Genomic DNA, 12,695 nt, shown 5'->3' with positions numbered 1-12,695 from the left:
GGATGGATGGATGGATGGATGGATGGATGGATGGATGGATGGATGGATGGATGGATGGTAATTCCAGAAATACAAACTACGGCTTTGTCGGATCTTACGGTTAAATTATTTCACATTTTGTCGAGTTACAACTTCAGTCTATTTTATTTGCATTTCTTGTTGTGGAAGAACGTGCTTAAATCTGAAGAGGGAGTGAAATGAAACTATGTTCACAAAACCGTTCACAAATAAAAATATGAAAAGTGACCATGCATTTATGTCCTGACTCAGAACTTTGAATCGTGTTTTGCTGCAAAAATAGCTGGTTTGTTGTTAGGGTATGTTTCCATCCAGCTTCGTAGTTTAGGAAATCTGTGTTCGTTCTCTTGGACACTTTTGTTAATAACTCAACTTCATTCGTACGGAGTGGAGAGCAACTCTGAACATGTATTTTGAAGTCTTGCCACAGTTTCTCAAGTAGATTTAGATCTGGTCTATAATTGAAACCTAACGCATGAGAAAGCTTTTAACTCAGCTATTCTACTGCAGCTGTGGTTGTGTATTTGTGTCTTTTTGTTCTGTTGGTAGGTGAATGTCTGCTGCAGCCTTAGGCCTTTTGCCGTCACAAACTGCTTTTCCTCCAGGCCTGACCTCTGTTGACCTTCGTCGTTTTTTCCTTCAACTCCAAGCAACTCCATCTTGTCCCTCCCACAGCATGATACTGTTACCACAGCTTTTCCTGCTGGCACAGTGCCTATTCAATGATGTGCAGCTTAGTTTTCTTAGTTTTCTTCCACACACTCCTTTTTTGCATGTGATTTATGGAGTAGATCACCAATACCAGTGCAGCTGATACTTTCTCCCACCTAAGCTGTGTATATCTGCAGATCCTCCAGACTTTGCTGCTTCTGTGATTCCTGCTCTCCTTATCCTGCCTCTGTATTTAGGTAGATGTCCATGTCTTGATTGGTTCACAGTTGTGCCACGGTCATTTTTGAGTGACCAATGGTGAAAAATGCTTTACGAGATATTGAAAGACGGCATAATGTTTCCCCTTCTCCTGTGTTTTTAACTTCTCTACAACTTTCTCCCTGTTCCTTGGTCTTCGGTATGATATTTATTCACTGTTCTCTAAAGAACTTCAGAGACAGTTGGATTTATATTGAGATAAAATTTTACAAGGAAGAACTTTATCTACTAGGGCATCTAGACTAGATTTTATTTGGAGGCGACAGATTAAAGAAGGCCGAATGAACACAGAACTATACACTAGCTTTTACTCTTTATGTGATGAAGATTAAAAGGTCAAGGTGTAAAGTTTTTATGTGTTTGGGAGCCAATAACATACTACTAATCCATGAGAATAAATCTGTGCTGATTTATCCAATCAGAGAGCTGGTGCAGATTTGAAATGTTGTCCCCTCACCTGTCTGTTGCTCCAGCAGACTGCCCTGGGAGGGTCCATTGCTGTGGCCTCTGTTATCAGCCATCTGCTGTAGCCGGGGCATGTCCACCGAGGTGAGCCACGACAGGGACTGCAGGTCCCCAGGGAGGTCCTCCACCCTCAGCTGGGAGGGGTCCGTGGTCAGAAGCCTTCAAGTGAGGAGGGAGGGGGATGGGAATGAGCTTTGTGGGGTTAACATGGCTGTCAGCTCAGGCACACTTAGATCAGAAGGGGAGTTTAAATCTGAACACTCGGATGGAGTATTTTCATCCCTGACAGACAAAACCATCTGAAGGGTCTTAACAAGGAGATGAAAGCTGCTGAGCAGAGCTCTGTTTTAGCAATTCAGGATTAAGCATAAAAAGATTAAACACAAGGGTTATTTAGAAGTGACAGTCTTAATCAACAATGAGGGAGTTAAATCAGCTTTTTTTTTAAATTAATTAATAAAGTTCTGTGACTTTATTAACCGTGTGAACTTATTTGTTTTGACCTGCACGTTTTTTTTTTTTTTGTTTGCTTCTACTTTTAATATTTTTAAAGCAATGATGTTTTTTACAAATTCTTGGATAAATTATAATCTAAACTGATTTTTATTTTTTTGCTTAACCGGTTGGCCTACAGTTACGTCTTTTTTAAATGGAAAGGCTTGAAGAGAAGAAATGAAAGGAGAGGAATCCTCTTGAGTCCTCTTCAGCCTTCGCAGCAAACACACAACGTTCTGCAGTTTGAGTCTCTATGACAACACAGACAATTCGGTTACCTCGTGGGTCTGCGGACAGCGTAGCAGTACCCCACCCCCTCTACATCTAGACACCCAGCATATCTTCAAATAAGAAAAAAAGAAAAACAGTCCTGTGTCAGGTGACCACGGTCTCGCCTCACCCATTGGCTGAATCATAAGTAAACAACACATGAGATCATTTGAAACATGGGACGGCGGCACATGTTGCCTGAAACAGTTGGCCCCATCTATTGAAAAATGATCACCTATTGTGTCCCAAACGACAAATCTGCCCAGTGGCACGTGTCTCTATTGTCTTCCCTGGAGCCTTCCTTGATTGTCTCTGTCATTTCTTTTCTTTGCCCGGCCCCTTGCATTAATCTGCTGGAATGACAGCCCTCACATAAGAGGGACAAATAGGATGCCATCTGCTTTCCTGTCCCTTTCCAGCCCCTATCCGCACTGGACCCCCCCGTTTCCCAGCCCCCCCACCATCACCCTACACTAACGGCGAGCTCAACGGGCCTCAGGCGGGGAGACGGGGGGCGTGAATGTAGTTTGAGGTCAGGTCTAATGTGTTGACATCACTGATGCCAGGAATCACCACCAGATATCCAAGACGCTGGTAGTTCACATCCCAGATCACTCTTTTGTTCCCATAATTTTTTTTTTTCACATTTTTTCTCACAGGTGATTTATTATTACTTTTAATTTTAAAAAAAGGGTGACAAAATTGATAAATCCAAGGTCCTAATTATAAATTTTCCATTCTTTGGATTCAAAAATATCCTTTGCTACAACAGATGAATATGTAATAATAGAAACCATTCAACAGTTGACAAATTAGGGATGTTCTCACACCCTCTCTGTCCCTCGCAGAGCATGGAAATTGCTCACTGATGCAAAAAATTTAGCTGGTGTTTCCATGTCTCATCCTAACCTTACCCCTGAGTTCAACAACTCTAAATATTGGCCCTCCTCCTCCTTCACCGCAACAGCACACCCCCACCCCTGCTCCTTCTTTTCTAATTGGGAACCACTTGTGCACACTGGTGACCCAGAGAGCCCCATCTCCCCCTGAGCCGGGCAGCCCAGAGGCTCGGGCTCTCCGTGCGCAGACAGCAGGAGTGTAAACAGAGCTGATGGTTTCTGACAGATCTATTCAGAGTGAAAATCATTTATTCTTCTGGATTTTTTTTTTCTTGCTTCTCTTCTTTTCACGGAATCCCTTCAAACACAAAAAGAGCTGTCCATCCAACTCTTGTTTTAACATTGTGGATTGTAATAATTTCTACCACGAAAGAGTCTGTTTCATAAAATCTCCTTACATATTTCCGTACTGAAATATGCTTTACTATGTAAAAAAATAAATAAATAAAAAATAAAAATAATAATAATAATAATACCTGTAGTCCTGTGGTGATGGATGATGCCCAGCATTGTCAATTATTCCTGACATCCTGGAAGTTATTCCACCTTCTATCATTTCCTGGGATGTGTTGTAGCCTTTTGCTGCAGCACATGACATATATACAATTATTTACACTCATAGTTTATATTAAAAAAAATAAATAACTAGCTACGTAGATGGACTCATCATTGCACTGTCAAATGCAATGATGATCTGTGCATGAACATGAAAAATATGTTTCACAGCGCATATAAAAATCCCCAAAAGGCAACAGAAAATAAAATATCAAAATAGGAATGAAAATAAAAATGTTACAATGAAAAAATATAAAACTTGTAATCTTTTTAATGCTCAATTGCACAACATTTCTGTTTGCATAAATGTTTTTTTTGTTTTGTTTTTGCAGTTAAATCTCAACTGCTTTCTAATTCCACCTTTATTTCCACACAAAACACAGACCGCGTATGCTTACATATGACTTTATAGATGGCCATTCTCTAAACATGCTATAATTTTTTTTGGTTCTTCATTGCATGACATTTTTCTTGCAATAAGGAGATGCAGTTTAACTGTAAAAAATATTTGAAGTTAATAAAATAACCTCATCTTAATATTTCGCTAGTCTTTAGAAACGTAGAAACATCGCTTGAATAATCCTACCTGTTTTGGTTTGTATTGAAGGTGGTGTGAGCTGGTCCTGAGCCCCTCTACTGTATCCCACTGTGTTGGACCTGATTCCTCCTAAAGCCGTTTTTAAATTTCCCTCTCTGGAGCTGTCCAGCACTCTGACATGCGCAGTAGAGACCCGAGCAGAGCGCTCTTGTTGCCCCGAGGCAGGAGGATCCCGGAGAGTTTCACAGCTGTTATTGCACAGTCTGTCAGCATCCAGAACTTTACCTGCAGGTTTAGAAAATCAGGTCTGATGTTCACTTTTTTATATATATCCTACGGGAAACTGGTGCGCGCTTCCGACTGAACATAAAGCTGCAAACTGTCAAAATCACGTTTTCTGCATTAGTTTTCGGACAGTAATCCATAATGAAGGCTCGGTCCTTTCAGATGAAAGACTAACTGGAGGAATTCGTGCATCTTCATACAGGTTTCCCCGTTTTTTTCATCACCTATACGCTTGCCTCATCAGTGGCGCACAGGTGCGTCTCAGTAGGGAAAAAAGAAAGCATCACTGTAGTCCTTTAACCTGCTGAGTTTTTGTAGGTAAGTTGGATTTTATTTTGAAATAGCTGACCCAGACGATCCTCAAAAATAAAAATAAAAAGGGCTAATCATTGAGTATGTGGTGCTCCTCCTCCTCTCCTGTTTATTCCCTCGAGTTACTTCGCTCGGCTCGGAAATGCTGCAACTTGTGGTGGCATCTGTGTATATGAGTGTGAACTTTTTTTTCCTCCTTCTTCTTCTTCTTCCTTTGAGGAAGTGCTTGTAGATCACTTGCTTCCCGCCGCAGAGGCCGCGTCCTGCTCCTCTCAGCAGTGGGAAAAAGGAGCCCGGGAGGCGGGTAAAGGGAGGGAAGGGGGCAGAGTGGGCTGCTGCAGCGGGAGGCGGCAAACACCTCAGACCGGTCTGCAATACAAAACAGGGTGTTTAAAAAATGTAATGGATGTTCTCATGTTTTGAAAAAGTTTGTAACAGTTACGAAATTAAAGTAACTATATTTATTTATTTGCATTTTTTCTTAATTATTATGGTGATTGTAATAATTATAAAACAAACAAACAAACAAAACAAGCCGTTAGGACTTCTAAGTTAATCTGACAGTGTTTTGATAGGTTTCATTAATTATTATTATTATTATTATTATTATTATTATTATTATTATTATTATTATTATTATTATTATTATTAATTTATTTTCTCTTTAAATTGGTACAGTTCAACATCAAGCATGAAATCTTGCTCCAGCATTTTTAGAACTTGTTCTGCTTTAGAGTAAATCAGAGCAAATAGCGAACAAATAAATAAATCTATGAAATCCTATAAAACAGCCGTCGGGCGCAGCTGGTTTGGACTTTTAATGCAGGTGAAAATATGAAACCAGTTGGAGGTTAAACTGTGACTGGAAATAAAGGATAGACCGCACTATCGGCAGTATCAGTCCCATGGGACCCTACAGATGGCCTGTCACAATAGGCACAATCAATGATTACATGCATGAAGGTAACGGACAAAAACAAGACCGTCCTCAGAGAGGGGATCCAGTAGGTCCTAAAGCCCGCGGGGTTGTGACGTTGGAACAGGCTGCTTCCTCAACTTAAAACTGATTCGCGGGATGATGATGATGATGATGATGATGATGATGATGATGATGATGATGATGATGATGATGATGATGATGATGATGATGGTGTAATTGTAGTTGACAGTGTGACCCTTGAGTGAGGAGCAAGGAGCAGCTGGTGGTGATCATAATAACAGAGCGCCTTCAACTCATCCACAGTGGTTTGTTGATTGATAATGAAGGGCATATCAGTACACTGAAAGACAATGACTGTGGAAACTAGTTTTTTATATCTAGATATTTATTTTAATGTTTATTTAAAGACAGAGACATGACATTTCCACCTAAGTGTGAATTTACTCCTTTTGCTTTTTAGACTTAGTGTAAGGCAAGCAGTGTGGTGTTTGAAGATATCTCCAGCGGTTATTGGCTGACCCTTTCATTCAGATCAGAATCTGTAAAGGTGAGTTAATCAAACCAAGCGGAGCTGAATGGTTAGAATACCCCTCTCTGTATTTGTTCTGGTTGACTTACAAATCTTGAGCAAAAATATTAATGGGTGTTTTAGCTATTATTTTTGAAGTTATGGGAGCAGTATTTAGCATTTAGTGGCCTCTAGTGACAAAGTTGCAAAGTGCAAGCTATAAACTCCAAATAAATACATCTTTTTGTTGATCTTTTACATTAAACCCAATTGAAACATTTTGGTTATGTGGCAAATAGTGAAAATTAATATGCAATCAAGTTGTTGCTGTTATTTTACTTTTACATTTTCCCTCCAACAGATTTGTTTATTTTTCATCTGGTTTGTACAGCAAACATGTCGCATTGAAGGTGGAACATTGGATTTGATCACAGTTAAATATTTCCCATCAAAAGTACCTGCCATTTCAGAGCCAGTGAAAATGGATGCAAATTTGCATGTCCTTACTTTTTTACTTTATTTAACCAGGTAAGCTTTGATGAATCAAATTAATTGAACACAAGAAACATTTTTATTTTAAGCTTTTAGGTTTTCAATAATGTCTCTCTTCCCTACATGTTGAAGTCAAAAAATGCCTTCCAGTAAGGAAGGCATTTTTTTCCCTAAGTTTTTGTGACAGCATAATACACCATGTATGGAGAGCCATTTAATTTAGGCTGAAATGGCTCTCCATAAATTTTGGGGAAAATGGATAAATCAAAAAAAGGAAATTGAAAAAGAATAAATGAAAAAGAATTAATGAAAATGGAAAATTTAAAAAGGATAAATGAAACTGGAAAAGGATAAATGAAAAATGGATAAATGAAAAATAAATGAAAAATAGATAAATGAAAAAGGGAGAAATGAACATGGATAAATGAAAAACAGATACATGAAAATAAAAATCAGAAAATAATAAATTAAAATTAGAAAATGGAAAAGGATAAATGAAAAAGGAAAATTGAAAAAGAATAAATGACAAGGGAAAATAGGGAAATGAAAAACAGCCAGGAAGAAATAAATCTGGGAATAAATAAAATGAATAGATATAAATATAAAGTTCTTCAGACATGAGCAAAAAGATGCCAATTATTCATTTATTTATTTATTTTACTCACTTATTTATTTAGTTATTTAGTTTTGGCTGAAATGACTCTCCATATCCTCCTATTCCATGCATTGTCAATGTGATGTTGGTAAAAATAGATCAGTTGTTAACTTAACGACATTTTTATGATTATGAAGGTCCTGGTGATGACCTGGGGAAACATCTGAAAGAGTGACCTGGCTCTGTGATAAATGCAGCCTCTACAGAGCAGGAGGAGTCCCCGCAGATCTGAATAAACAGAGTGGTGGCTCTCATCTCTTTTGCCTCTTTTGGGGTAATGGGGAAACAATGGGATCACCGGCTGAGGGTTGGCCCGTGTTTGCAGCCAGTGTTTTCATCTCGCACCAAATGTTTACTCAAAACACACCAGCTCCTCTGAGAACGAGGTCAGTCAGCCCTCTAATCGCCCCAGGGCAAAGACACAGTGTCCCCCAGTAGAGCCCGTCACCTAGAGTGACCCAATGGCCACACAGAGGAGGAGGTTGTCAGCCATATTTAGCCAAGGAGAAGTATATGCACCCAGACTGCTAACTACTCTTTAAAGATCAGGAAATCTGATATCTTTAGGTACAGTTTGAATAGACTGTCAGAGAGGAAATAAGCAATATAACTTATAATAAAAACACCTAACTTCCTGTTAAGTTTAACCTCAAATACTCTTCATTTCGGCTACATTAAAAGTAAGCAGGCTCTCTGTTGACTTCATATAAACCACCTATTTTCTTTTGGATTATAATGCAAACTCACACACAACCTCTACTTGTAATCATTTAAGGGTTTTGAGTTCAGTTGTAAGTAAGTAGTTGTAAATTTTCACTTATCTTATTTTGTAGTTCAGTGAATTCATGTGTTTTGGGTTTTTTCAGTAGCGTTCAGCTCATGACTATTTAACTCATTTCTCCATTTCCTTTTGTATTCATTTAGTGTCACTGCCTAACTCAGGGGTCTGTAACGTCAGTCGTAGAGAGCTGCTGTAACGCACAGGGACTCATTGGGTGACTTGTGAATTGACATAACCAGGGGTCTATCCTTACCTGCTGTCCACATCCCATTGAATCTGTTTTTTATTACTCCATGCAGAACCATCTCTTTAACTTCCTGCAGTTCTTCAGACAAGCACGGTTAAACACTAAGAGAAAAGGCTTTGAATCATTCTTAATCTTATACGTTCCTTGTTTTCAATTTGCCATGGAAGAAAGTGAAACCTACAAAGATCAGGGTATGAACTACAGGCAGAGGAACAGTCGATGACATGAGCAAACTAACAGACCATGGAACGGATGAATCCAGCAGGGAATGACAGAAACAGAGAGACTTAAGTATTGAGGAGAGAGATTACTGGACAAGGTGGTTGATTCTATAAGGGGGAAGCTGTGCCATTATCATCAATGTTGTTCCTTGTCATCAAAGTAACAGATTCTGTGGTGCTAATTAAACATTCTCACTGTATGCTGTTCTTTTTCCCATTTTGTCACATTACAACAAAATTCAGTGGATTTTATCTGGATTTTATGAGGTAGTCCAGATCAGGCAAAGTCACGCATAATTCAAGCATTGTTTAAATATGGATAGTGCGACATGGGCTTTGTATTCAGCCTTCCTGAATCAAAACTTTGGAGAATTACTTTATTAATGCAAACAGATGTTTTTGCTCATTCCTTTTCGCAAAATGGCTAACGCTTGGTGAACCTGGACTGACTATGAATATAAACTTTCAAATTTTGACGATGATTCCCAGTATTTTCATTTATTTATTTCTTGCCTGGTTGTATGCATGTTAGAAGGTAAACCTCCAGCTCAGTGTCAAGAACTTTTCTGTATCAAACAGCTTGTCCGTTTGCGCCATTTATCTTCCCATCACCTGTGACGATCCTCTCTGTTTCTGAAAAAGAAAAACACTCCCAAAGCATGATGCTGCCACCACCATGTTACAACCGGAATTCTTTTGTGTCTGAGTTAAAAAGAAACTTAGCCACAGGATTTTTTAAAAATATACCATCAAAGTGTTAGCTTTATAAAAAAAAATGCCTCTGCATGTCTCATCTCCTTCTTTGTCTCTCCCACACAACAGATGACTTTGCTTGATAGAAAGCTGCACTTTTCAATCCCGCTATCCAGAATCCCTTTATTGGATCTTTAGGAAGGTCAACAGAATTGACCTTTGGGAGCTTGTGTCAACTCCAAAGGCTCCGCTTTGAGGCAGCGCCAGTGCCTTAAAGAGTGAAGGTGGTGCAAAACTCTTATTTTTCACAGATACTGCAGTTGCGTAAAGAGTTTTTTGTTAGTTTATATGTGGCATTACAACATCAAACTTAATTGTTGTAGTGACCATGGAAAGATTTCTCGTCTAGGCATGGCATGAAAAGTCAAACTTAATTATGTTTTTTATGAAACAATCCAATTATTTTTCAGTTTTTTTTTGTTGTTTTTTTTTTAGTAAGACTAAACTTTTGTTAGGTGAGTTATAAAGTAATCTGACTGACCCATCACTTTGGAACCAAAGTGATGATGGGCCCCAACTGTTGTTACACCTTGAAATATTAAACTGTTGCACTATAAAAAGACAATGCATCCAAAGAAAAGGGAAGAGAAAATAGTTTCGAGAAAAAATGCGTTAGATAGGAAGATATGGAGGAATAAAACGAGGAAAACAATGAACCAGACACAAAATGCAAAAGAGGAAAGCATAAGGGGGCAGCAGTGAAGTGATTTGAGTGTTATCATCAGCTCTCATTCTCAGCATGGAATCTATAATGGGAAAATCAACCTCTCTGACTCCTGTGTAATTGGATTTGCTGGGTCTCGTGCTGAATCAGAGCCCAGTGGGTAGCACAAAGCTTGTTAAGATTGGACAAGCATTGACGGGGCGGAGGAGAGGTGGGGCAACGGCAGAAGTAACCTTGACAACTTTTCTCGAGTGGAGACTGAATTATTTATTATGCTGAACACTCAACTGCTCATCCATTACAGTCAATTGACTCAGAGCTTCCCGGACACCAATTAGGTCATTAAGTGACTGGAGCTTTAGTTTCTTTTTTCTCCTAAAAGTCACCAGAGAAACAAAGATGGCTGGAGAAGGTTTCCAGACGGTTACCTAGTCATGCAATCAAACACATTGTAGGGTGCAAAAGTTTATATTCTCCTTGGAGTTTTTCCACTTTTTTTTTTTTTGCATCCTACCAACAAAATTCAATATGTCTTAATGTTGAATTATATTTACAGACAAACATGAATGGATGCACACTTCTGAAGTGGAAAAATATGCATCCTTTTCTAACTTTTTATAAATAAAAATCCACCCCTCTTTAGCCCTGATCAATCTACTTTACTTAAATACCTTCACATGTGACCGAATGAGTCATTTTGACATGGATCCAGTTGTTTTGTGAAGGCCTTTATTACTGGAGAAATAGTATCAAGAAGAGCAAGGAACTCACCAGAGAGGCCACGAATAAAGTTATGGAGAAGTTTAAAGCAGGGTTAGGTTATGAAACCCCCCCAAACTGACAGACTGAGCAACGAGAGCACTGATCAGATAAGCAGCGAAGAGGTTTTTGGAGAAGTTTCAGCAACTCGCAACTCTGTCGAGAAAATCTATATTAGTCACAAACTCTGTCCTCTATGGAAGAGCAGCAAGAAGAAAATCATTGTTTTTAGAAAGCTACAAAATGTTCAATTTGCTTTTGCCACATCTTTGCTATGAAATACGATGAACTTGATGAAGAAATTGGTTAGATTATAAAAAAAAGTATTATTTTTAGGTTGATATACAATATATACATGCATGGTGTTGGCAGCATTGTGGTATGAGATATTTTCTTCATCAGAGACAGTGAAGTTGATCTGATTTGACATATAGACAGATAAACAGAGGAAAATACTCAAAAAAGACCTGCTGCAAAACGCTAATCCAAGCCATCTGATTGTAACGCTGTTGTAACTCTGACTGTGTGTTTAAGGCTAACGTCCTGCTCAAAGGGGAACTTTTTTCCCCCCGTGTCAAAATAGTTGCAGGTGTTGAAATGTTCCAGTCAAATCCTAGACTTACTTCTGACAGAGAATCTGTGACAAGACTAAAAAAACTGATGCTAACAGACATCAGTCTGGCCGAGTTTGAATTCGGAAAGAACCGTACGTAAAAAAAAAAAAAGTCTGTCTCTAAATGTACAACGCTGAAAGAGGCATATCCCCTAAAAAAGATTCAAAACTGAAATTGCATAAAAAATTCATTCTTAAAGTATTAATTGAGTGAGGGAGCTGAGAGGACTTCAAGATTGAAACCCACAAACCCCCCGATGATGACTGGAACCCACAGTGGCTCACAGATCAGAAACCAGACCTGACATGTCACAGAAGAAATAATATAACTGGGAGCTTCTTGTTGTGGTTGTGATGTAATGGAGATTAGAGAGAGAACGAGAGAGGTAAAGGGTGATAAGTTGGTGTGCTTTGGATCTTGTTTCTGTCTTGTTACGTTACACTCTGAAGATAGCCAGGTAAGCACTGAATAAGATCTCTCCGTCTCTCCACCTTCTGAGACATGAATCATTAAGCAGCACCCTGAGCTTCAGGGCATCAGTACATTTGTTCACTGGATTCCACATAAACTTCACCAACATTATACTGACACCACAAACAACATGAAAGAAGGACGGGACGAAAAGACAGTAAACAGGCTGCTGTGGAAAACAGTCTAGTGGTTCACTGATAGCCTCCATGCAAACAGACACAGGAGGACTCTCTATTTCCATCTAACTTCTCCAGAAAGAAGGGAAGCCTTCAGCTTTGGAGCTGCGCGGAAACTCAGCGTCCGGATAGGAGACTAACAAAGCTTCGGAAATGCAGGTTTGATTTTGTTTTAAGTGACTGAAAAAAGTTCACGTTACCTCTAAATTTTACTCAGCTCATGTATTGCTCCCCTTGGGGATTCTTGGGAATTTTTTTTTCCTTTGGTAAAATTAGATAAGAAATTTAAAACTGAAAAATGTGAAGAAAATCCAACTTCTCAAACACCAAAAGAATAGAGAATGCAACTGCAGGTGGATCAGTTTTAAAATTAGAAAGATACATTTGTTATTTATCAAGTAATCTAATTAAAAGCTACATTTGTTACAGCTCTTGGGTAAAATGTTCATGTTGATAGTACATTTCTTATGCTTGGTTTGTGCTATTTTTACATGTTTTTTTTATGTTTTTCTTTAATTTGTAAAAATATTTGTGAACTTTTTCACACTGTGCTTTCATTTCTAACTTTTTTTTAGGTAAAAAAAAAAAAAAAAAAAAAAAAAAGGTACTGAAAAAATATGTCTTTTTTAATCCCAATTCCCCACCAA

General features: G+C 38.6%; 1 protein-coding gene across 1 annotated transcript in view; it reads right to left on the bottom strand.

The window, feature by feature from the left end:
* Positions 1-4,301, bottom strand: part of foxn4 (forkhead box N4) — a 13,286-nt gene extending 8,985 nt beyond the window's left edge. Inside the window, exons 1-3 of the mRNA XM_015027605.1 lie at positions 4,219-4,301; positions 3,554-3,659; positions 1,406-1,572 (exon numbers count right to left, since the gene is read on the bottom strand). Of these exons, the coding sequence (XP_014883091.1) occupies positions 1,406-1,572; positions 3,554-3,633 (247 nt within the window). The 5' untranslated portion in view covers positions 3,634-3,659; positions 4,219-4,301. The remainder of the gene's footprint in view (positions 1-1,405; positions 1,573-3,553; positions 3,660-4,218) is intronic.
* Positions 4,302-12,695: the final 8,394 nt, after the last annotated feature.

This window comes from Poecilia latipinna, unplaced genomic scaffold (genome assembly GCF_001443285.1).
Source record: "Poecilia latipinna isolate Pla-1442-1.1 unplaced genomic scaffold, P_latipinna-1.0 Scaffold104, whole genome shotgun sequence".
Classification (NCBI taxonomy): Eukaryota; Metazoa; Chordata; class Actinopteri; order Cyprinodontiformes; family Poeciliidae; genus Poecilia; species Poecilia latipinna.
This window is presented reverse-complemented; position numbering and strand designations above follow the sequence as displayed.